This window comes from Dipodomys spectabilis, unplaced genomic scaffold, assembly GCF_019054845.1.
Source record: "Dipodomys spectabilis isolate Male_0828 unplaced genomic scaffold, ASM1905484v1 ptg000095l, whole genome shotgun sequence".
In the NCBI taxonomy this organism is placed as follows: domain Eukaryota; kingdom Metazoa; phylum Chordata; class Mammalia; order Rodentia; family Heteromyidae; genus Dipodomys; species Dipodomys spectabilis.
In genome coordinates, this window is record NW_024870772.1 from 23,298,399 (window position 1) to 23,324,243 (window position 25,845).

The 25,845-nt window shown below is 38.9% G+C and overlaps 1 protein-coding gene and 1 pseudogene across 1 annotated transcript; both read right to left on the reverse strand.

The window, feature by feature from the left end:
* Nucleotides 1-395: 395 nt before the first annotated feature.
* Nucleotides 396-23,878, reverse strand: Med4 (mediator complex subunit 4). Its single transcript, XM_042685813.1, has 7 exons — nucleotides 23,719-23,878; nucleotides 16,828-16,894; nucleotides 12,787-12,957; nucleotides 10,491-10,548; nucleotides 8,506-8,592; nucleotides 4,771-4,902; nucleotides 396-1,209 (listed from the first exon to the last, which is right to left on the reverse strand). The coding sequence occupies exons 1-7, from the start codon at nucleotides 23,841-23,843 to the stop codon at nucleotides 1,037-1,039; spliced, it is 813 nt and encodes a 270-aa protein (XP_042541747.1). The 5' UTR covers nucleotides 23,844-23,878; the 3' UTR covers nucleotides 396-1,036.
* Nucleotides 7,247-7,788, reverse strand: LOC122112854 (annotated as a pseudogene).
* Nucleotides 23,879-25,845: the final 1,967 nt, after the last annotated feature.

Sequence of the window (25,845 nt, forward strand, 5' to 3'; positions counted from 1 at the left end):
TTTATTGATGACAAAATGATTCTATGGTATTAAGTGTTCATGAGTATACCATTAGAATTAATTCATATTATCTAGGCGCTGGTGGCTCACGCCTGTAATCATAGCTACTCAGAAGGCTGAGCTCTGAGGATCACACTTCAAAGCCAGTCCTAGCAAGAAAGTCCGTGAGACTCTTATCATCAATTAACCACCAGAAAACCAGAAGTGGTGCTGTGGCTCAAGTGGTAGAGCGCTAGCCTTGAGCTGAAGAGCTGAGGGATAGTGCCCAGGCCCAGAGTTTAAGACCCATGACTGAAAAAAAAAGAAAAAATTAGAGAATAGGGAGGGTAAGGGCAAGATTTTTTAACACCTTTCACACAACTTATTCTTGAAAGAAGACGTGACTATAGTAAAAATTTTAATTGTTAATAAATATTTTATTTCTTCTAAGAATAGGAGTGAGAAACTTGCTAGTTGGGATTACTGGGTCAAATGTATTCCAAAAATCAAGCACATTCCCACTGCAGAATCCTAGGTAAGTATTTGGAAATTCTATTGAACTTAAAATAATAATTTTTCTACCTCCACTAAAATGTTTAAATTAAAAAACAAAGTATAAACAATTTTATTTATAAAAAAACAATAATTACAAATAATACAAAAAATGTAGCAGAGCTGAGAAACATGAGTTTGTACTCTGAACTCTGAATATTCAGTAATCCACCAGTTTTATAAAATGCTTTTCTAAATAATTCCTGGATGCTGGTTAGTGACACATGTGCATGGGTCACCTCCCTACCACATGCTTCCAATGGAGGGAGCTGGGCAGACCAGCACAGAACTGCTCAACAATCTTCTCAACAGTAAAGCTTGACTAGTTCCAAACATTTGCCTAAATTAGAACTAAAATCAGGTTGGGGTTTGAAAACAAAACCCATTTTTATTTTAATTAGGATGTACAATCTATGTGGCTACACTTAGGAGTGTTCAGTTTATATTTCCCCATTATTAAGAAAATCCTAGAGTATTCAATTCTATGTGCAATCTCACAAGTTTTTTAATCAGAGTCACTACTACTGCTTGAGGAGTCAGTTGACATAACCTCTACGTCATCTTCATTTTCCTTATTATGTCCAGGAGGTTCCAACAAAAAGTCATTGCTGTGATTTGGTGGTAACATGTTCATTGACATGTCGTTTGACTGCCATGGATATTGCGGAGCAAGAACATCTGGAGAAAAGAGAGAAGAATGTATAAGAACAGTTCTATTGGTACTAATCTACCTATCGATTACTCTTTATGCAAATATTTAGAGTGTGAGTGTGTTTCTGGACACTGAACCAACCCAAGGCTTCATTCATGTATGCTAAATATATATACTATACCACCAAATATATCCCCAGCCACTGAGTTACTGAATTAAGTGTAAAGTTAGAATTAAAATATATGTTTGGCCAAACTAAGGCAGATCAAATTAAAGTGATCCAAGAAAAGTATAATGTTTTAGTAACTAGGCACCTATCTTAAAATCACACACACATAAGCTGGGTGCTGGTGGTTCATGCCGGTAATCCTAACTTCTCAGGAGGCTGAGATATGAAGATCTCATTCATAGCCAATCTGAGTAAGAAAGTTCATGAAACTCTTATCTCTAATTAGAAACCAACCAAACTGGAAGTGGAGCTGTGAGTCATGTGGTAGAATGCTAGCCTTGAGCAAAAAAACTCGGGGACAGCATCCAGGCCCTGAGTTTAAAGCCTTAGGACTAGCACAACACCCACCCACACCCACCCACCCCCCTACCCACCACCACCACCACCACCTCCACCCCCACACCACCACCACCACCACAATTTAAGAACAATACATAATTAGGTCATATATTATAAACAAGTAATAATATAATACAGTTTAAGTATTAGGATAGATTTGAATAATCTTAAAAAAGAGAAGAAATCTATTAAAAAATGAATCATGCTGGGCATGATTCCTAGCTATTCAGGACGCTGAAATCTGAGGATAGCAGTTTGAAGCCAGGCCAGGAAGGAGTATGGGTAGAGACTTTGTCTCCAATGAATAAAAAAAGCCAGAAGTAGAGGTAGCCTTGAGCAAAAAGCAGCTCAGGCCCTGAGTTCGAGTCCCAGAACCAATATAAAAAGAAAAAAAAAAAAAAGAAAGAAAAAGAATCATTAGAATTGTTGACTGGCAATGTGTGTGTCAGAAATATCTTACCAAAAAAGTCCCAAATCACACCAAGACTGAAGAGAAGGTAAAGAGCAAAGCAAATATAGTTTAAGATGAAGAGGAAGAAGTCAGATTTGAAGAGAATCAAACGAGTTAAGTTATGCTCAGTACTTGTGGCTCATACTGGTAGTCTAAGTAGGAAAGTCTGAGAGACTATTATCTCCAATTAACCACAAAAAAGACAGAAGTGCAGCTGTAGTTCACATGGCAGAGTACTAGCCATGAGCAAAAATGCTTAGGGGGGCTGGGAAGGTGTCTCAGTGGTAGAGCGCTTGCTTTACATGCATAATGCCCTGGGTTCAATTCCTCAGCACCATATAAACAGAAAAGGCCAGAAGTGTCACTGTGGCTCAAGTGGTAGAGCACTAGCCTTGAGCTGAAGAGCTGAGGGACAGTGCCCAGGTCCAAAGTTCAAGCCCAACAACTGACAAAAAACAAACAAAAATGCTTAGGGACAGCACCCAGGGCTGAGTTCAAGCCCCAGAACAAGCAAAAGAAAGAAAAGCTGGGCACCAGTGGCTCATGCCTGTAATCCTAGCTACTCAGGAGGCTGAGATCTGAGGATCATGGTTCAAAGCCAGCCCAGGTAGAAAAGTTTGTGAGACTCTGATCTCCAATAAGCCACTAGAAAACCGGAAGTGGCGCTGTGGCTCAAGAGGTAGAGCGCTCACCTTGAGCTGAAGAGTATAGGGACAGCACCCAGGCCGAGTTCAAGCCCCATGACCGACAAAAAAAAAGAAAGAAAAAAAAAAGGAAGAAAAGGAAGGAAGGAAGGAAGGAGAAAAGAAGAGAGTTAAACTATCAGAAAGAAAGAAAGGAAGAAAGAAAGAAAGGAAGGAAGGAAGAAAGAAAGAAAAGAAGAAAGAAAGAAAGGAAGAAAGAAAGGAAAGAAAGGAGGAAGAGAAAGGAAGGAAAGAAAGGAGGAAGAGAAAAGAAAAGAAAAAGAGAAGAGAAAGAGTGTGCCAGTCAATGTGCTAGTCAACCTCAATCTATCCTGCCTAATTTCTTTTTTCCTGGGCCAGCTGCTGCTATCTCAGGCTTTGTCAATAGAAGATGCTAGATGGATTCTGTAAATCAAGCTTCACTTCCTCAACTGTCATTTTTCCTTTATTCCTGTGGGGCATGGCTGGAGTACAGGTCAAGTGATGTTTACTCCTCAGCAACTTTCAGCTGCACCCCTGAATGTGGCTTCTTAGGTTTTACCAGAATCCCATAGTGTGGGTTCCCATTAAGCTTCTCTGAACCCCAGCAATAATTTCTTGCTGGTCAGTGCTGGCTTCTGACAGTTTATCTAATTTCTGCTCTACTCTCTCTCCAGGGAAGTGCCCTAATTTAATGTTAACTTTGGGACAGCACGTGGAGGACTCTTTTAGTCCTTTCTATGGGTTGGTACTTTGGTCCTAAGTATATTAGCAGCAACCTATATTGTTTATATCTGTACTTGAGAGAAAAAAAAGGGGGTTCTCCTAATCCTTCATTAGTAATAATAATTACTAAGTAATTACTAGTTAGGAATTCTTTCAACTTCCCTGTTTAAATTATCAGTGTGGTTTGTCTCCTAGTGGGATTGTGACTGGCAAACAATCCAGTAATGACTGCAGTGAGAAAGATGACTATCAAAAGGGAAATAAAATTTTCAGTGAGTTCAAAAGTCTGTACTAGGGCTGGGAAGGTGACTCAATGGTAGAGCGCTTGCCTTACATGCTTAAGGCCCTGGGTTCGATTCCTCAGCACCACATAAGAAAAAAGAAAAAAGCCGGAAGTGGCGCTGTGGCTCAAGTGGTAGAGCGCTAGCCTTGAGCTGAAGAGCTGAGGGACAGTGCCCAGGCCCAGAGTTCAGGCCCCACGACCAGACCACCCCCCCCAAAAAAAAAAAAAAAGTCTGTACTATAGGTAGCTTACAGAAATGACAGGCTAAAGGTAGTTAACTTGACTGCTCCCAAAAAGGTATCTTTTTCCTTTGTTATGTCTTTTTCTACTTTACAAATATGTTTATTATTCTATTTTTATAGCATGCTTAAATTAACAACTGCAAAAACACAATGTTAGGAAAAATAAGAGAAAAGGGAAAGGCCCAATGCCTGAGGAAGATGGCAGATTTTTTTTTGTCGGTCATGGGGCCTGAATTCTGGGCCTGGGCACTGTCCCTCAGCTCTTCTTCAGCTAGTACTAGCTCTTCTTCAAGGCTAGTACTCTACCACTAGAGCCACAGCACCATTTCCGGCTTTTTTTTTTCTTTCTGTTTATGTGGTGCTGAGGAATGGAATTCAGGGCCTCATGCATGCCAGGCAAGCACTCTAACACTGAGCCACCTTCCCAGCCCAAGATGGCAGAATTTTAACAGTTAAGGGAAGGAAAAGCAGTTTAGTCTAATTCTGTAACTTTTATCTAGGAAAGTCTAAATGGAGTAAGCGAAGAAGCAGGGTAACTGGAAGATAACCTAGCTACTGAAGCCCACCACACCAGTTTGGTTTGGAATCTCAAAACACTTGCAGCCAGCTCACTCATCAGGGTCATCTCAGAAAACATTCCTGAGGCTAATGTTACCTGGCAGTCTGCCCGCTGCAAGGGCGTCCCCTGGGAGATGACCATTTACACCATTAGTGGAAGGATTGTTCATCTGACCCAATAATCCACTTCTCATTTCTAAATCAGTTGGGTATGGTCTTCGTGGATCTCCTAAAGAATGTTTTCAATTCAAACATAGTTAAAACAAAATATAAAAACCATCAATGAGTGCCATCCTTTGAGTACTGATTTATCATGTTTCATTCAAAAACTCAAACTACATTTTTACTTCTTTTTTTCTTTTGGTAGTAATAGGGTTTGAACTTGCTAGGCAGGCACTCTACTAAAGTTATGCCGCTACCCTTTAGTCCTCTTTTTGCTTTATTTTTTTTAGAATCCTGAATTTTCGTGTGTGTGTGTGTGTGTGTGTGTGTGTGTGTGTGTGTGTGTGTGTGCGCGTGTGTGTGTTGTATGTGCACCAATACTGGGGCTTGAACTTAGGGCCTGAGCACTGTCCTTTAGCTTTTCTGCTCAAGGCTGGCATTCTACCACTTGAATCAGTTTCAACACCATTTCCAGCTTTTGGCTGGTTAATTGAAGAGTCTCACAGGCTTCCCTGTTTAGGCTGTTTTGACCCTCAATCCTAAAATCTCAGCCTCTTAAGTAGCTAGGATTACAGGCATGAGTCATCAGTGCCCAGTGGGTACTATACTTTTTGCACAGGGCTAGCCTCTCACTATGATCCTCACACCTGGAATTACAAGCGAGACCACCACTTTCAAATTGTTGACTGAGATAGGGTCTTGCAACCTTTTTGTTCTAGCACATGAATACACATAAAGAAACACACACAAAAAAAACAATTTGTAGAATAAATCCAGTAGTTCTTATATTTATAGAAAAGAAAAACAATCTTTAAAACAAAAACCCTGCTGTGTACTGGTAACTCACATCTGTAATTCTGACTACTCAGGAGTCTGAGATCTGAGGACTACAGTTCAAAACCCAAGCAGGAAAGCTAATGAGATTTTTTTTTTGCCAGTCTGGGGCTTAAACTCGGGGCCTATGCTCTGTCCCTGAACAGCTCTGTCCCTATGCCTCTTTGTGTTCAAGGCTAGTATTCTACCACTTGAGCCACAGCACCACTTCCAGATTTTTCTTAGACGTTTATTAGAGATAGGAGTCTTTCTTGCTCGGGCTGGCTTCTGAACACAGCCCTCAAATCTCAGCCTCCTGAGTAGCAAGGATTACACATATGAGCCATCTCCAATTAACCACCAAAAAGCCAGGAGTAGAGCTATGGCTCAAGTGATAAAAGTGCTGGCATTGTGCAGAGAAGTTCAGGGACAGTCCTTGAGTTCAAGCCCCAGTACCAGCACAAAAACTAAACTAAAAAACAACAAAACAAAAAGTAAAATCCCTATTAATTAGCATTGTTCTTTTTGGGCTGACAGTGCAGGGCTGACCAAACACAGCCTCACAGTCAGAACTACCATGCAGACACACCTGTAAGATCAGAAACAATGCAGGGTCTTTTTAACCTATAATGCAAACATATGTGGAAACATATGTGAGAGAAGCACCAGGAGCCAGAGAAATTTGGCTCCAGTGGAGCAGTGTCACAACAGTTGCTGATGAAGGATCTCCCACACCATCTTCTTCCGGAAGAGAGGCATCTGGTGCTGAGTAAATGTGATAGGCTTGTCCTGAGAAATATAATCTGCATATTTACATGTAAATATCCCACAGTCACTCCCATTCCACTGCTGAGGAATCTCATGTGGCTGCATACAGTAGTGGGTCCACTCTAAAAGATTCAGTTCAGTATTTCTTTTAGTCTTACTTTCATCCTGTAAATACTGAAGAAGAATTTCACAGATGTTCTGACCCTGTTGTCCCAAAGAATCCAGATATTTAAGACACTTTTTTCTTAAGTCCATTACTACCAGGCTCCAATGCACCTCCTGATGAATGGGCACGAGAATAAGTTCTTGTTCAAAGAGATTTACCCTTTTGGTCCATCTTTTCACTGCTTGGTAACCACCAGACATTAATTTAGGATAGAACAAAGTACTGAATGCATGAAGTATTGGATAGCCTCGCTTTTTACTTCTTTCTACTAGAAGATTTATGTAGAAATTAATGACTTCATCATTGAGCCAGTGACCATCCTGTAAGGTCTGGATATCTCCTCGAGTAATCTGTAACTTGAACGCACTACTTAGAATCTCATCCTGTGGGCCATGGCCTAGAGCATCACTGATTTCTTTTTCCATGTTCTCTGTAAGTTCAGAGAGATCGTCCATGCTTCTATCCCTGTCTTGTCTGGGAAATTATTTTCCTTTGTCTCAACTACTTAAATTTTCTTCCTGAATCAGCAAACCACTGCTTCAAATGGCCCAGGGTTCACTTTCAATTCTGACTCCATCTTTTCTCTATGTGAAACTTAACCTTTTGGGCACTTCTCACTAGTCAAAGAGGTCCTTGCTTCAACAGCTCTATACTGTTGAGTTATTCAGACTCCATGATTCTGCTTTTCCACTTTGGTTTTGATCTTTATGTATCCATATGAATTCTTTGAAAACCATGATGATGCAACATTACAGGAGCAACAGAGTTTTCCATAACCACTTTCTTTACATAGCTCCAATATCCTTTGGTACTTCTCTCTTTCCTCTTCTTTTCCTTGTTGTCCTTCTCTCCAGGACAAGGTAGACCCTTCAGAACCTTTCCCTCCTCTTCAGAAATCATCTGTTACACTTCCTCAGGTTTCCACATAAAGGACTTCTCTTGATGGTTGTTGCTATGACAATACCCACCTAGTCTTCTATTAGAACTTTATGATTTCAGAGTAAAACCAATGGGAGGCAGGACTCTACATGGCAGATCACATTGTCACTGTGATCTTTGGATAGACATTTAGTTCATTAGTAAATTTATTACCCAGTTTCAGCATGTTGTTCCAGGATCCAGAACCAAGTTCACGGGATGAAGAGTTCAAAAGTACTATTGTGAAGGGACTATGTTCCAAGTTCCATTACAAACAGAAGTCACCATGAATCTTTGGTGAATACAGATATGCTGACAGCACTGTAAATCCTATTTCTCATTTGGTGAATAAAAATTTAAGCATGCTCCTTAACTGGTAATTCATCAGTATCCACAGTAAAAACAGTGATATTTACACACTGCCTCTTCTGGGGACCAAGAAAAAGGGCACTAACATCATGAAAATAGAAAATGGTGCCAAGAATCCCAACCAACCATCTTGACAGACCAGGCCTAAGCAGCCAAAACAGCCAACATACCCTGAGATGCAAAGCCCAGAGTTGTCTCTGCTGCTGCCGCCTTTTCCCAGTATGATTTTAAAGTATATAAAACTATTGTCCTGGAAGTATCACATATTAATATATATTTTCAAAACTCAGTAACACAAAGGAGGAGGCTACAATGCTTGATAAGAAATATACTCATTATCTTGCCTATGTAATTGTAACTCTTCTGTACAGTATTTTCACAATAAAAAAAAAAACCTCAGTAACATTTTTAAAAGGAAAGAACCATAGTTTCCAGTACTAATGACATGATAAGAAATCAAACCTACAAAATCTATGACATGTGTGTATAATATATGCAAGTATTATATACATATACCTTTACCATTGGATTACTTTTCTAAAAATAAACATTCTATGTTTAAATCTCTTTTTATAGACAAATACTTGAAGACTTTCAAAACCACAGTTATCTTGTATAAAAGAAAAGTGTTTTTACCTGGAACCCAGGTCAGTGGGGCACATACAGCATTGCTTGCACTGATTCTATGTGCATATTTAATTATTTCTTCAGAGGAGATAGCACCTGAGAGAGTTAAGGGAACAATGTAACTGTTTAGCAAACATCCAAATTCTGAAGCACCTACATTATAAATGACACATCACAATTTTAAATTATCAGGAAAAATAGGATAATCTCAGCCACCTATCTTCCATAACCATATCTAAATATATTATAAAACTAGATTATATTTTCAAATTAAAGAGCAAGACACCCACTCAAAATCAGCTGATAGGCTGTAATCCTAGCTACAGGAGGCTGAGATTTGAAAATCATAGTTTGAAACTAACTCAAGCAGGAAAATCTGTGACTCTTATCTCCAATAAACTACTCTGAAAAAGCAGAAATGTTGCTGTGGCTCAACTGGTAGAGTGCTAACCTTGAACACAAAGGGACAGCACCCAGGCCCTGAGTTCAAGCCCAAAGACCATCCTTGCCTGCCCCCCTCATAATTCAATTGCTACACAGAAACAAAGTTGAGAGAACATAATGCTCAATAATCTCAATTATTAACTATCATCAAATACCATTACTCTTTTCAAAGCACCAGTGAGCACAGGTACACTATAGCAAACAGTGTTTCATGTACCAATGATGGCCAAGCTAGGAGGTTGGAAGTCAATTCATCCTGCCCTCTGTAATTAACAAGGTTTCGGGCTCTGAACAGAACCAAGTGAAAAGGTATGTACAATATATTCTCTCTCAGTAGAGCGGCAAGTGCAAAGAGGAGTTGCTGAATATACACAGTCCCACATGAATTCTGGTTTTAATACATGTGCATACTTTATTTGCACTTTATCATATATTCTCAGATCTAGAAAAGAATCCTGAAGGACATATACTAAACATTAATAGTAGGTACCTCTGAGAAGTAAGAATTCATTTTTCATTCTATAAACTTGAGACTGGTTTTAATATAACATAGAGCAATGGTGTATGTAACATTTTTCAGAACTAAAAACAAAACAAAACCATGGTCTAGATTTCAGACAGTCAGCCACCTTTCCTGGAGATTGTTTCCTGTTACTGAACACCAGTCTACCATTTCTCAAAGGGTACTGCTTTTTCTTTTTCTTTTTTTTGGGGGGGAGGAGGAGGGGGTCTGGTTGTGGGGCCTGAACTCTGGGCCTGGGTGCTGTCTGTCAGCTCTTCAGCTCAAGGCTAGTGCTCTACCACTTGAGCCACAGCACCACTTCCGGCTTTTTTCTTTTTGCTTATGTGGTGCTGAGGAATTGAACCCAGGGCCTCATGCATGCAAGGCAAGCGCTCTACCACTGAGCCACCTTCCCAGCCCCGGGTACTGCTTTTTCATATGAAATAACCAAACAGTATAAGCTCCCAGAGACACAGAATAGAGGAAAAGCAGACAATAAATCTGAGATGATTAAATATAAATCAATCTACAAATCATTAGACATGCTATCAAACTTTTAATTACAATTCTGTATTTAACATGTGAATTAAAGAATCCTACAAGATCCTTAAGGTAAACCTTTTGAAAACAGAAGGCAGTGTAGAAGGCAACCTGAGTCTCTGTACCACTAAATATGATTATTTGCAAAGCTATTTCTAGCTCTGACATGAGCTGGAATGAGCTGTCCAATGCATATTTCTTTTCATTCTCTCTGTGCTAGCCTTCAAGCTCCAATTCAAATCCCACTTTTCCTTCTTCCTGTTTCATAAACCACTGTCTTTATTTACAGATCTGATTCCATAGCCGTAAATCACCTTTATTATTTTTGCTTTTAGCCTGTGAACAGATGAGATCCTTATACCCTAAGGATGCCTAAAACAAGAATGAAAATTTACAATGAAAATTTGCTGGACATCTTTTCAACAGCAGCTAATGATTACAAGTAATATTCTCTTAAGATTCTTGAAGTTCTTGAGTATTGGTCATCCAGTCTTCCCATAGTACTAACCTTTTCTTGCTTTTTCTATTGACTTAAGTTTTTCTTTTGCTTGGTAAACAGCTGTTGCCTAATTAAAACAACATTAAGAAAAAAGAAATGTGATTTAGCTTTGATTATATCATGCATGATACTATATTAACTCACCAGATCTCTTATCCATAGGAACTAATTTACAAAACTTGGACATCACTAAAATTTATTTGCAATGTCCTAAAATACTACTTGATGTCATTTATGTACAGTTATATTTAATGAAAGAATGTAATATTAACAAATCAGTCTCCATTCATAAATTGTTGTGAAAAAAATAAACTAGGGAGACTAGTTTGTTTAGGTCATTTATCATAAATACGAAAAAGAGATCCAGACCATGTACCACTCGAAAGTATTCTACTCTAAAATACCTAAATATATCTTCTAAATGTTCTAAACACATATCCTAAACATTAAAAAAAAATGTCTTTCTAAAACTAAGTGTGGCTGGGGCAAGAGGATCACAATTTCAATGCCAACTTGGCTACACAGAGAAACTATCTCAACCCTGCCCCCCCCCCCCCACTACCCCTTCTCACATTTTTGTTTTGTTTCAGAGCTGGCGATCAGACCCATGTCTTTGCATAAGTTAGAAAAGTACTCTACCAGTGAACTGTATCTCCTAGGATAGAATTTTTTTTTCTTCTGGTTTACAAGAAACATTCTCAGATTGACCTTATTCATTTGTACATATCTATAATGCTTAACAGTTGCTATCAGGAAAGCAATCCATCTGTCCATCAAGCTACATTAAAGATCAACATAAAGCTACCTCTGTGGCTAGAATATGAAGTCAGAGATATCTAATTTCTATCTTTTTTTATCTATTGAGGCAAGTTAATTATTCAATGAAAGTCTTGATTTCATCATCTGGATTGGAGCACTGACATGATATAAATTGTTATTAAGACTGAGATAATGCATGTAATATGCAAAGCATAGGGCCTGATGATTAAGCACTCAGTCACTGTTAGCTGCTGTTAATCGTAACATTCATTCTTACAATTCTTTTGGTCATCATCTTTAATTCAGTAATTACATTTTTTGGAAATATTAAAGAATATAATCCAAAACATAGAAGAAAAGATATGTCTCCAAGTCTAGTCATCAAAATATTATTCATAACACAAACCTGGAAAACAAAGCAACCAGGAAACAATTACATTGTAACTGAAAGTCTATTAATTATAATAAGTTAAACAATATACCTGAGCTGAGTGTCAATAGCGCTAAACTGTAATCCCAGTAGTCACAAAGGTGAAATCTGATTATCACAGTTTGAAGCCAACCCCAACCAAGAATGTCTGTGAGACACTTATCTTCAATTAACCACAAAAACCAGAAGTAGAGCTGTGGCTCAAATGATAGAGTGCTAGCCTTGGGCACAAAACTCAAGGACAGTGTACAGGCCCTGAGTTCAAGACCCAGGACAGGCCAAAGGGGGAAAAAACAAAAACAAAATACCTTAGCCTAAAAGAGAACAGACTTAACTGTTAGTTTAGACTAACTGAACTGTAAATGGTAGCACCATACAAACCATGAAAAAGCAAAAGCATTTTTCCTTCTTTCTGCTTTTTCCATATTTTTAAAATTACTTTTGGTAAGCAAATGTTACTTTCACAGGGAAAAACAGATTAGGTATATTTTTTTAAAAAAGCAATTACTTGGGGTTGTTCTTTCAGGAAGGAGCCTGTAGTCATCCTGAATTTCTCAGGCTCCTAGTTATTGGAATCTATTTTGGAATATATTTGTAGTGATTCAACAGGAGTAAAGATGCCAACAACATCTAGTTCAAATGAAAACTGAGCTTAGCTATTTCTGTAATAACATAGAATGACAATTATATTAGTTAGTATTTAGTGAAATAACTGCTAACAGCAAATAAATTGCTTCCTAAATATAGTAAGCCAAGAACAACAGCTGGAAACCTAGAATTGGTCCTTGACACATACCTAAATCTTGATCAAGATTCATTGGACACATAAATTGACATGTTCACTTGATGCTACAACTATTTAAAGATTGAACTTTAAAACCCTGTTTTAGATTGAAATTAAAGTAAATGCTACTTAAATTATAAAAGTAACACAAACTTTCTACTTATTTTGAATTATTTTGCAAACTGAAATTTTAGATTGTCTTTCAATTAACCACTGACAACATGTCAACTCTAGACTTAAAAGTCAAGTTTTTGACCCTTTAAACTATTGACATAGATTTATTAATGTATCATGAACATTTTTTTCCACCTTAAGAACGATTATCAACTTACCAGTATTTGTTCTGCTTCCTTTAGCTGTTTTTGTAGTTGTTGAATATCACTGTCTCTCTTTTCTACTTCTTTCTCTAAAACTTGCATTTCATGATGGATCTTTCCCTGATTAAGAGCCAATTTCATAAGTTCTTGAAATTCTCCATCTCGATGAATTAACAACTCCAGAACCTACAACATAACAGTTGACTAAGACTACTTTCCAATGAGACACAGAATCCATACCTGAATTGGCTAGGCTGTAAAATTTTAATACCTTCAAAATGTTATCCTAATAACAACCCACCTATTATTATTTTAGGACACAGAGCTGCTATCAAGGTTTTCTACTTTTTCTGTTCTTTCATGTAAAACAAAATGAAATTAGTCTTTTAAAAGTCACAACATGGGCTGGGAAGGTGGCTCAGTGGTAGAGTGCTTGCCTTGCATGCATGAGGCCCTGGGTTTGATTCCTCAGCACCACATAAGCAAAAAGAAAAAAGCTGGAAGTGGTACTGTGGCTCAAGTGGTAAAGCGCTAGCCTTGAGCTGAAGAGCTGAGGGACAGCACCCAAGCCCAGAGTTCAGGCCCCGCAACCGGAACTACCACCCCCCCAAAAAAAAGTCACAACATGCCAAAATGGCCAAGTTTATTAATTCAGGTTATATGGGATTATGATACCATGTGTGCTAAGATAATCAAGAAGATAGAATTTACAAGTTTGTCCTTAAAAACATAAGGTACTGAAGTATTCCTAAGTTTCAGTACACAATGTAATTTTAGGTGAAACCAAGGACTTTTCTAGTTACACATTTGTACTAACATATAACAGAAAAATTTAAACACTAAATCTGTGATTTGATGCACAGTATTATTTTGAATAAAAATGGCCTGAAAATAGATTTGGGGGAAAAAATATGTAGTATAAAGATATGGGGAAAAAATACAAAGGTTAAATGAAGAAAAAAAAAATCCAGGGCTCAGTCTCAAGTCCTTCATTTGCTAGAAGAGTGCTACAGAAGTTACTAGTCTCTCTCAACCTGTTTTCTCCTTAGGAAAAGAGAAACATGAATAGTATCTATCACCCTGGGTGATATATGATTATGATATGATATAATATAGACCAAATACACATAGGAAGAGTTCAGCAAAGGTTGTTATTATCATCATCACCCACTAAAATATTAAGGTAGAACCCAGGAAAATAGAGAGGAGAGGTTGCATTGGGAGGGATGGAAGAAAATGATGACATCAGTCAAGATGCATTATACTTATAAACTGATTTTCTGAGTGGTATCACTTTGTACAACTATTTAAAGATAATAAAAATGAAATAAAACATTCTTCCTTCATTGTGCTATGAAAAATACTTTAGAAAAGAAATGGCTATGACAATCCATAATAAATTTTTTAAATTACTTTTTTTAAGTCATAGAAGACTAAAATCTATAGGCAAGATTCTTCGAGTTCCTTTTGACATTAAGTTCACTTCATCTTTACAGTATTTAAGATACATCAGAGGACTGATCAGCTGGGCTACAACCTCTGTTCCTGTGTTTAAGAATATTTTAAGAAAGGAAGGGAAAAAAGGAAGGAGAAAAAGAGAAAAGAGAAAATATACTTTATACTGTTCATCTAATCTGTATACTATCAGAGAATAATACACATTTTATTATTATTCAGCAGAGAAAAAAATTACTCAAACAACTAAACTCATAGATCCAAGTTCTAATTCTGCTTACCATTAGCCTCTAGCTCATTTGTTTACTCTGGAGTTCAATCTTGCAAGATGTTAAGATCTATCTTAACTCTAAGATTCTATATGAAACTCAAATACTCAAAACAAATGGTGGTTGGGCTAACAAGGAGGTGTAAGGAGGCTGAATACTGTCCAAATGGACTTACAGCTATGAAAACAGAAAAATAAAACCTGTTGAAACTGTTTTGAGAAAGGGGGAAGGAAAATTGATAAGAGGGGGTGAGACTGATTGAGATGTGTTGTAAACATGTGGAAAAGGTAACAATGAAATCATCACCTGTATAACTAACGTAAACTAATATAAACAAACCAAAACCAAATGGTGGCTAGAAAATTTCAAACTGATACATCCTTACATAATATTTAACAGTTTCAATAAAGTAACACAGGAATCTATACACTAGGGAATTAATCTAAAGAATTGCTATTGCTAAAAAAAAAGTATAGGAAAGGTTTGTGCTGATTATTCAAGAGAATGTCTGAATGATCTCCATGTGCCTGATTCATAGTAAACAAGTAAACAAGTACATAGGAAACAAACCTATGCCTTGCATTTTACTTACTGTACGTCTAGGATAGCCTCCTATTATTATTATTAAGTACTCACAGGTATTTATTAATAGAGTATCTGAGACTAGATGTCATTAAAATATTTATCTTTAGTTTGTTTTTTTTTTAAAAAAAAACAAAACTGCTAACACATCTGGGGGCCGGTGGCTCATACCTGTAATCTTAGCTACTCAGGAGGCTGAGATCTGAAGAGGGCGGTTCAAAACCAGCCCGGGCAGCAAAGTCTATGAGACTCTTATCTCCAATAAACCACCAGAAAACCAGAAGTGGTGCTATGGTTCAAATGGTAGAGTAGAGCACTTGCCTTGAGCTGAAGAGCTCAGGGATACACCCAGGCCAAGTTCAAGCCCCACAACCGACAAAAACAAACAAACAAAAACAACTGCTAATACTATACTCCTAAAGTTAGCCCCTTTCCATACTTTCAGGCCTCATCTAAATTCATCATCAGTGAAATCCCATACAAGTTTATATAAAGAACTATATTAAGCAACTAACTAAAGCATAGTCATTACTGAATCTATTTAAAGGAGGTACAAAGATCTTGAGTCCAGGATCCAGATCTATTTAGGCGGCATAATTTAATAAATCAAGAGATTTATTAAAATAATTAATATTTACTGATAATCAATAAAGATAGATAGATCTGCTGAGCAACAGTGGGCTGTGCCTATAATCTTAGGTATTCAGGAGGCTGAGATCCCGAAGATTGCAGTTTGAGACCAGCTCAGGCAAAAAAGTTTCCAAGACTCTATCTCCAAAATAATATCCATTTAATATGCTGGCGGCATGGCCCAAGTGGATGAGCACCAGCTGAGCAAGTAAGCCAGGAAACTATAGGCCTTGAGTTCAAACCATAGTTCTGGGGAAAGGAAAAAAATTTCTCAATCAGCAAGGCAGTGGCTCATGCCTATAATTCCAGCTACTTAGAAGGCAGACATCATGAGGATCATAATTTGAGAACAGCCAGGCCAAAAAGTTAGATACCCATCTCAATCAGTAAGCCAGGTGTGGTAGCATAAACCTGTTACACCAGGATCTGGAGCTAGCTGCAGATAAAAACATGAGACCCTATTACAAAAACAAAAAGTCTGGGGATCTAGCTCAAGTAGTGAGGATACAGGCCCATTTTCTAGCGCCTGCCTAGAAAGCATGAGGCCCTGAGTTCAACTTCGAGTATGGCCAAAAAGTCTTAAATCAGAAAAAGATTTATTTACTGTAGAACTGGAACATAGGAAAATATAAATAAAATAAAGACAACCTGTAAATCAATATTCATAAAATATGCTCTACAGTTACATGCTTCATTTCCAGTCATTTCCAAAATAAATTACAGCGACATAGCCTACAATAAAGGACTCAGCTTGAAAGTGGAGGCAGAGGGACCCCGCCTGGGATATAGAGCTAGAGTCTGCCTCAAAAACAAAAAAGGCTAGGAAGGTGGCTCGGTGGTAGAGTGCTTGCTTTGCATGCATGAGGCCCTGGGTTAGATTCCTCAGCACCACATAAGCAGAAAAAGCCAGAGTAGAGCTTTGGCTTAAGTGGTAGAGTTCTAGCCTTGAGCTGAAGAGTTGAGGGACAGTGCCCAGGCCCAGAGTTCAGGGCCCGTGACCGACAAAAAAAAGAAAAAGAAAATCTCAGTTTAAAAGTTTCTAGCTCTCTCGGAAAAATATAAGAAACCTTGTAGGAATTAACATTTCTATCATGTTTAAATTTAAAAAGAAGCTACTGACCTGGTTTTCTTCTCCCTGCTGTAACAACTTTTGGTTTCTTGAAATAGCCAGCATTTCTATAAGTTCCCTAAAAGAAAAAGAGCAACAAACAAAATCCTTGGTAAAATAAATACAAGAGGAACTTTACCTCTCCCCACCCAGGGCATGGCTGGCACTCTACTTAAGGCATGTCTTCAGTATGACATTTTGCTGATAGGAGATAGATCTTGCAGAATTTGCTGCCTAGTCTGGTTTCAAACTTAGATTCTATAAATCTCAGTCTCCTGAGTAGCTAGCACTGCAAGTTTGAACCATCCACACAACAGCAGCTTTATTAACTGCTCTCTGACTAGATGACTGCAGGCTCATGGTCCTCATGGCATGGCTGGCTCTCACCAGCTGTACTGCATTTGCACCAAGATTCAGTTGCATTTACCAAATTTACTCACATAAGTTTCACTTAGTACCATATTTATACAAATACCATAATTATATAAATACCAATGCTGTATGTAAACAGAAAGAGTTGTTTCTGTAAAAACCCAAGTTGAATGCTTAGAAAGACAATAGACATTTGCAAAAGACAATCGTAAAGTATCAGGGAGATGTCAGAAGAGCTTGGGAAAGTCTGCCCTGAGACTGCTGGATGAGAGTTCTCATCTCACCTCAAAGAAACCCTTCAAGAAAATGCAGCCAATGCACTGAGTGATCTACACAAGAAAATCTGCAGGTCAAATCCAGCACAGGACTGGCTACCCTGCCCTGTAATTTAGCTATACCAATGGCTATTTCAGTTGTCCCCCAAAAAACTGTAGTTATTTTTTTTTAAAGAGAGACAGACACCATCTGACCTTTTAGAAAAATCTCCTGACTCCTGTCTTATATGAAAAGACTGATGAATAAACATACATTTTTATGTTTTAGATAAGGCAACACAACTGAAGAGTCTCCACTTGAACTAGTGAAATCTTTGTCATCTAAGAAAGACTGTGAAATTCCACCTTCCTAGAATGTATATGTAATAAATATACCAGTTTTTCCACATGGGAATTAGCATTGTTAGAAATTTTTGATTAAGAAATATAATCAAGAAAATGTGGGATTTTTGAAAGATTATTTCAAAAGCTGGAGAATGTAGCCCAGTGGAGGAGTACATGCAAAGCATGCACAAGAATCTAGGCCCTAACCCCCAGCACTGCAAAAATTACTTGAGAGGACAGGTTTACCACTATGTGATACTACTCTAGCTAGGCCTAGTTTGCATCTTCATGCTGATTGCAAGGTTTCTCTTACTTTAATATCTCCACCTTTCTTCCTGCTAGCTCAATATCATTTTCTGAATGGAGCTAATTGAACTGAACTGAAACCTCTCTACTACTACTTTCCTCTGCCACTGTGTATGAAATGAGTTAATGAAAAAGGTGGACATGGAAATACAAAGTCTACATTCACTCAATCCTCAAATATTTATTGAGTACCTATATGTGCAAGGTACTTTATACTTAAATTATAAAAATGAACAATAGTATTTAAATTCTAATACAGGAGACAAGAAGAAATAAAATCAGAGAGAAAAGGCTGAGAAAACAAAGCAGAGCTTCACCATAGAAACTGCCAGTGACTGGCTACTTAAAGTGAGTGATCAGGGAAGGCGTGTGTGTGTGTGTGTGTGTGTGTGTGTGTGTGTGTGTGTGTGTGTGTGTGTGTTGGTTGTAGGGTTTTGTGTGTGTGTGTGTGTTGGTTGTAGGGTTTTGTGTGTGTGTGTGTGTGTGTGTGTGTGTGTGTGTTGGTTGGTTGGTTGTAGGGTTTTGTAGGGCTTGAACCCAGGGCCTGGGTGCTGTCCCTGAACCTCTACCACTTGAGACATGGTGCCATTTTCTGGTTTTGGAGTAGTTAATTGGAGATAAGAGTCTCACGGGGACTTTTCTGCCTGGGCTGGCTTTGAACTGCAATCCTCAGATCTCAGCCTCCTGAGTAGCTAGGATTACAGGCGTAAGCCACTGGCACCAGGCTGTCTTTTGAGGTAAGGCACAAATTGTACAAGAGAAGCCAGCCATTGGATCTGGGAGGCTAAGATAAGGGCAGAACACACAACCAATTATTTGGCCCAAACATGGGTTGATAGCCAGAGCACAGTAAGCACCAAAGAAAGAGAAGTGAGAAAAATGTAACAAGGCCTTGAAGTCACAGAAAAGATTAGTTCTAATATATTTTCATCTTAAGTACAATGAGAAACAAAGAAATTACATGAACTGATTTACACTTTCAAACAACTGCTGCACTATTTCATGAACTGATTATCAGGTGGCCTATAGAAAACAAGTCAGTTGTTCTTCGTAATATTCCTGGAAAAAGGCAATATTCCATGGCTTTGATTAGGCTCTAGCCTCTAAAATTTAGTGACAGAAATGGGAAAAGCATAGACAGGCTTAAGCGTGTATTTTAGAGAATGACAGTGTATGAAAATAGCATGTCAGATCAATCTTTCTTCAAACATAAAGATAAGTCATTCTGGTCAAAGCAAACCTAGGTTACAGAAGGGGTGGTAGAGTTTGGAAAGGAATGTGGTGGGAGAAAATCTGGGAATATACATTCATAGAAAGCCATACCTTTCATACAGGAGTATGGGGAAGAAGTTTCTAAGTCTTGGTGCTGCTCCAAGTCTCAGGACTGGAGCCCCTTCATTCTGATGAAAGAAATGTTCTAATGACCCACAGGTGGCAAACCCTTAGGGGTCATGTTGTCCTCTCCCACCAAACAACCTTTTCCAGGATCATAAAAGAGGAACACTACCCACTGTCAGTCTTTAGTGATAAACAAATAAAATAATGTAGCAGATAAGTCACTTAAAAATCAAAGAAAAACAAAACCTCCAAGGTAATGGTTCTAAATACAGACTGCAATATGCCTCAAGAAGTCTAACATCAACTTGTCAATAGATACAGTAAAGAAATTAATGAGAAAGCAGTCTTTCTGGCACTCATGGAGAAAGAACAGAACTACAGCTTCTTTCACAGAAAGCAAAAGAAAACTCAGCACCTCAACAGAGAATGTACATATGGCTGAAGAGCATACTGGTGAAAAGACAAGACTCAAAACAAAAGACAGCAGCCACTTCCTACAAGGGGACATCACATCTTCATATTTACAGAAAAATCTACCATTCATATACCACATGGAAGGGCAAAATAAACAAGAAAGAACACATTCACTAGACAAATTTCACATTCAACTGCACCATCAAGATTCCTTAGCAAAGACATTAGAAGCCATACATGTAGTATATTTAACCTTCAGATGAAAATTCTTCCAGAATAGCTGAAAAGTTAAGGCATTCATTAAAGAAATAAGGGATTAAAGAAATAAGGGAGCTAACAAGTTCTCCACCAAAAACTATAAATACAGCAAAGACAAAGGAAATGGTATTTCCACAAATATGTACACAGACATACTATACTATAGTAAGGCAGATATCTTGTGCCTAAGTTGCTTGTTTACTGTACTAACCACTGAAAATTCCACATGCTTAGTTTTTCCTCATGTCCTATTTGTCATCAGGCAGTATTTGAGTCTAATCTGGTTTTAGTGGATTAAACTCATAATACACTTATATTCTACTTTCAGATTCCTAAATCATTCAATATCATGCTGACCTAGTAACTTTAGTAATACTGTACTCAAGGACTAAACTAACAGCAAACATAACATACTGATCATAAGTAATTTAAAACACAACAGATATCCAGGCACCTGAGGCTCATACTAATAGTTAGGAGGCTGAGATAGGGAGGATCACAGTTCCAAGCCAGCTTGGGCAGAAAAATCTGTAAGATTAAGATTCTATCTCAAAGGAAGGAGCTGGACATTGTGATGTGCATCTGATATCTCAGCCAATATGAAGCTTAAAATATGCAGATCTCAGGCCAGGCCTGTTTGCAGGCAGGAACAAAATTTATAGTTAAAGAAGTGCTAGAGGCATGGCTCAGAAGTAGAGCGCCTGCCTCATAAGTGCAAGACATTGAATTCAAATCCCAGTGCAAAATGCCTATAGAAAAGCAAAAATTTCCCACAATATATAAGATTCTAAAGGTGCTAAAGAAAGCCAACTACAGAAATGGTGATATTTGAAGTGGATTCTGGGGGATGAACAATTCGTTCATCATCATGGAATAGGAATAAGAATGGCTTGAAGATAAGAAAGTATAACTAGCTTTAGTATGAAAGTATAGTAATGCCTAGCTTCAGGACAGGACAGGACAGATGATACAGTCTGAAGAATGTATCATCAAGCAATCTAGTTGTTGGAATTCATAAACTATACTTTTGCAAACCTAGAGGATATAGAGCAACCAGTCAATTAGAAGCAATCCAGAGCCACAAGTAAACATGAGATGTGTGGAGCCGCTGCCAGTGTAAAATGGCATAGGGTTTTTTGTTTTTTGGGGTTTTTTGACTTTACAATTCATTTAACAGCAAGTAGTAACCATGAAATTTCCCTGCATTGGTTATACATTCTTTAGACAAGTCTAAAGCACTGATTATTACAAGCTACTCAAGTTACTACACTATAGTACTACACTAGCCATTTTTCTTAAGGTCAATAAAGATCATATAACGTCAGAACCATTATATGCTGACACAAAATGATGAAATAGACAGGTGCCGGTGGCTCATGCCTGTAATCCTAGCTACTCAGGAGGCTGAGATCTGAGGATCACAGTTCAAAGCTAGTCCGGGCAGGAAAAGTTCATGAGACTCTTATCTCCCATAAACCACTCAGAAAACCAGAAGTGGCGCTAAGGCTCAAATGGTAGAGTGCTAGCCTTGAGCTGAAGAGTTGAGAGACAGCATCCAGGCCAGAGTTCAAGTCCCACAACTGAGAAAGAAAGAAAGAAAGAGAGAGAGAGAGGGGGGACGGAAGGAAGGAAGGATGGAACAAAGGAAGGAAGGAAGGAAGGGAGGGATGAAATAATACATTATATCTGATTTTATTGGCAGGAAAGAACTAGATCTGGGGACACAGGCACAGTCTTAATCCAGTTGGAAGTTTAGCCTGTCCTGATTAGTAAAAATAACAAGAATACTTGAGGAAAACTGTACGTTCTAAAATAATGATACAAATATAGTAAATACATAGCTAGTAACAATTTAATTTGTTATCAAATATTATATACTATACATAGTTGTATGTGCCATACTTTTCTATAACTATCAGCACCACTACAAATAGGTATGTAATGCATGGCACTAGAATGTACACCATAGCTAAAAGGTCACAGGGTCCTACATTACATTCTTAATTGAGCACTATTGCATACATGGTCCATCTGTATGACTGTACTTGGAAAGGGAAGAGGGAAAGGTAGAAAGATAGAGGGGTGTGGCAGCAAATGAAAGTAACAGTTTAGTTTGTACCAGGAGAACAGCCTTGCTTCACACTAAGCTAAGGAACTTGAACTTCATCTTATCAGGTAACAAGAACCTACCAAGTATTGTTAATAGAAGAAAAGTGACATAAAGTGCCTTTCAAAATGGTAATTCTCGGGGCTGGGAAGGTGGCTCAGTGGTAGAGCGCTTGCCTTGCATGCATGAGGCCCTGGGTTCGATTCCTCAGCACCACATAAGCAAAAAGAAAAAAGCGGGAAATGGCACTGTGTCAAGTGGTAGAGCACTAGCCTTGAGCTGAAGAGCTGAGGGACAGTGCCCAGGCCCAGAGTTCAGCCCCATGACCGGACCCAAAATGGTAATTCTCACACCTGTAATTCTAGCTACTCAGGAGGATGACATATGAAGATTGGGGTTCAAAGCTAGCCGATGTACGAAATTGGAGATTCTTTATTCCAATTAACCACCAGAAAACTGGAAATAGTGTTGTGGTTGGGTGCTAGCCTTGAGCAAAAGAGCTCAGGAACAATGTCCAGGCCTTGAGTTCAAGACCCACAACCAATCAACGAGAATAAAAAAGGTAATTCTGCCCGGTGCCACGGGCTCACACAAGTACTTCTAGCTACTCAGGAGGCTGAGACTTGAGGAACGGAGTTATTGGAGGTAAGCGTCTCAGATACCAAAAAGCTGGAAGTAGAGCTGTTGCTAACGTGGTAGAGCATCACCCTTCCGTGAAAAGCTGAAAGACAGTGCCCACACCCTGAGTTCAAGCGCCAGTGCCAGCACAAACTACAAGAACAAAATCGGACAATACAAAAGAATGTTAACATCCAAGTTACTACTAGGACATTAGACTATCATAACAGTTGGCAACATGGAGAATATTAATAACTGGATATTAGGAGTATAAGAATATCAATGTTAAGAATTTAGAGAGTATTGAGACTCATCTATCTCTACCAAACTCCAGCCATCCCGAACAACTTTCCATTCCAGCGAGTCCGGCGTGCTCACAGTTCCAAGCGTTTGCACATTCGGCGCCATCTACCAGTCTGATGAACTCATTCTTTCCCAAACATTTCTTCAGAAGACCGCCTTACCACTGAAACAGGTTGTCTGGAACCTGCGCGCCTGAAGCGGCCAGCGGCTGGAGCATCCCTTTAATCACACCTGCCCCTCGCCCGTCATTTCTTTACACGTCGGCCTCCCTCCAGTCAGGGTAAACCCGCCCCACCCCCGCTGGGGTCCGGCCGCCCCGGGCTGCAGCCCCGGGGGGGCTCCGTGCAGTCTGTCAACCGGTGGACGAAGGGGCTTAAACCTGGAGATTTCCCCAAGGCCAGACGGCTGGGTTTGGGGTTTTCAGAATCCGTGGTGTTACTAAAATGTAACCTCCCGGGAAAACCTGTCGCTCGGAGTCCCACGGGCCTGCGAACCCCTCGTCCCCATTCTCGGGACCCGCCCCATGGAGCCCCCCGAGACCAAGCCAACATGACCAGGAACCGACCCCAGCCCGGACGCCAGCATTACCTAGACAAGACCTCGAGGTCTTCCAGTGCAGACAAGAGTCGCTCTCGCGTGCTGTTACCGCCTGCCGACCCCAAGCAGCCTCCCGGCCGTTCCTTCTCCTTCTCCCCACTTGAAGAAGCCGCCATCCTCTTCACAGACCAGCAGTCCACGCAGGCGCAGTGAGCTCTGGACCAGGGAAGCGGAAGAAAGTGTCACCGAGACGAAGGGAAGAGAGGTTCTGCTAGGGCGCCCCCTGCGTCCTGGAGAGGCACTGCGGCGCCCTCGCCACCCGCTGGCCCTAGCGAGGACTTCTAGGAGGGGGGAAAGGAACTGTGAGGCAGAGAGCTGCATTGGAGGACAAGGAGAGACACAGGCAGTCTGGCTCTCCTGGGAGTTCTGTTTTTACCAGCAGCAATGATGTTGATAAACAGATTTTAAGCATCTGAGAGAATTACATACTGGCATGTTCTTCATGAAATATCCCCGGGTCTCCTCAGATTAACGTTGCTCTAGTCTGTTATCCCCAAATGTTAATACCAGTCCTCCTGATGGGCCTCTTATGGACGCTGTAGTATAAGCATGTTAAGGCATGCTTATATATAAATTTAAATATTTTATATATAAATATGTACAACAACTAATATAGTAACAATATATATTCCAGTTATATAAAATTATAAAATAATTAATGCTTTTAAAATTATTTTACTGTCATTATAAAGGTGATGTGCAGAAGGGATATGGTTACATCAGGTAATGAGTACTTTTTTTTGGACAGTGTCGCCTCTATCCTCATTTTTCTACCACTTTTTTCCCCTCCCAACTCCCCTCCTCCACAAGTTGTATAGTTCATTTTCAACATAGTATGTAGTGAGTACCACTTCTGCATTGGTTCACCCTTTGTCCCTCCATTTCTGTGCCTCTTTACTCTCCCAAAGACAAACAAGACAAAAGGAAAATATAAATGATTATAAATTAAATGATTATAAGAATAATTATATGTTTTACTATATTAAGTATAAGGTTCCATGGTATTAAATACACTAGTACTGTTAACCTTTTATCTCCAAAACTTTTTCATTTTTAAAGCTTAAATTGTTTTTAGGCATCCACACACAAACTTTCAGACTAAAGGAGGATAATCTTAGGGGAAGAACACAAAGGTGTAACTTCTCTGAACATTTAAAATACTATTTATGGAAAAATGAACTTCAGGAAATGGAAACGTGGGTTTTTTTGTTGGTGGTGGTGGTGGTGGCTGGATTGTTTGTTTTTGCTTTTTTTTTTCTTTTGGGGGGATAAAGGGCACAATGCAGAAAAGAGGAAAGATAGGTAAACAAAGGCAAACATGCTACTCAGTATACACTATGTAGAAAATGACCTCTGTAACTTGTGGGCAAGGATGAAAGGCAGAAACTGGGATTGAGAGAAAGAAGGAAGGGGTAACATCATCCAAAATCAAGAAATAAACTTGTCACCTAACTTATGAGATGATAACCCTTCTGTACAACATCTAAATAATAATAATAAAATTGTTTTTAAAATAAACTTAAATTGTTTTTAATTTTATACACATGTTTTAGTGCTCCATAATAATTATGCATATTCATTCTGTCCAGTGAGATATTTCAGTACATATATGTATAATGATAAGATCAACATTGCTGGAATATCCATTCACATCAGACCCTTATTAGCTCTCTGTCACACACACATGAGACAGTAAATGAATACTATTTTAGCTCTTAATAAACAGGATATTTCTTCAACATCAGAGGAAAATCCAAAATTCTCCATAAATGGCCCAGTCCAGCCAGCTGTTGGGATGAAGAATCCATAATCCTTCAGATCGTCATTCTCACTGGTTCTACAGCTTTCTCCTCTGCCAATCTCAGGCGACGCACATGAGGGTCACAATATGTAAACAACTGCTACATCCACAATGACAAGTTACTTGGTAGACTCTGTTTTAGTGGTACTGTTATTATCCCTGGCCCAAATCCATACCCCAACTTGAAGAGAAAATAGGTTTGGGAATGTGGTGCTTTCCTGATATCTGGGGTGATTCCTTCTTGTGGATCACCCTGGTAACATATCTCAGAGCATCACAGGCTGCTGCAGAGCCAACTAGGCCACCAAAACTGAGAA

Bases quoted from the DNA above. Each gene is read 5' to 3' on its own strand.
- Med4 (XM_042685813.1), bottom strand. From the start codon at position 23,843: ATGGCGGCTTCTTCAAGTGGGGAGAAGGAGAAGGAACGGCCGGGAGGC. The intron at 8,593-10,490 runs GTTAGTACTATG...TAACTCTCTCAG, and splicing joins AATAGAAAAAGCAAGAAAAG to GTGCTATCTCCTCTGAAGAA. The intron at 4,903-8,505 runs GTAAAAACACTT...AACATTCTTTAG, and splicing joins CCCACTGACCTGGGTTCCAG to GAGATCCACGAAGACCATAC.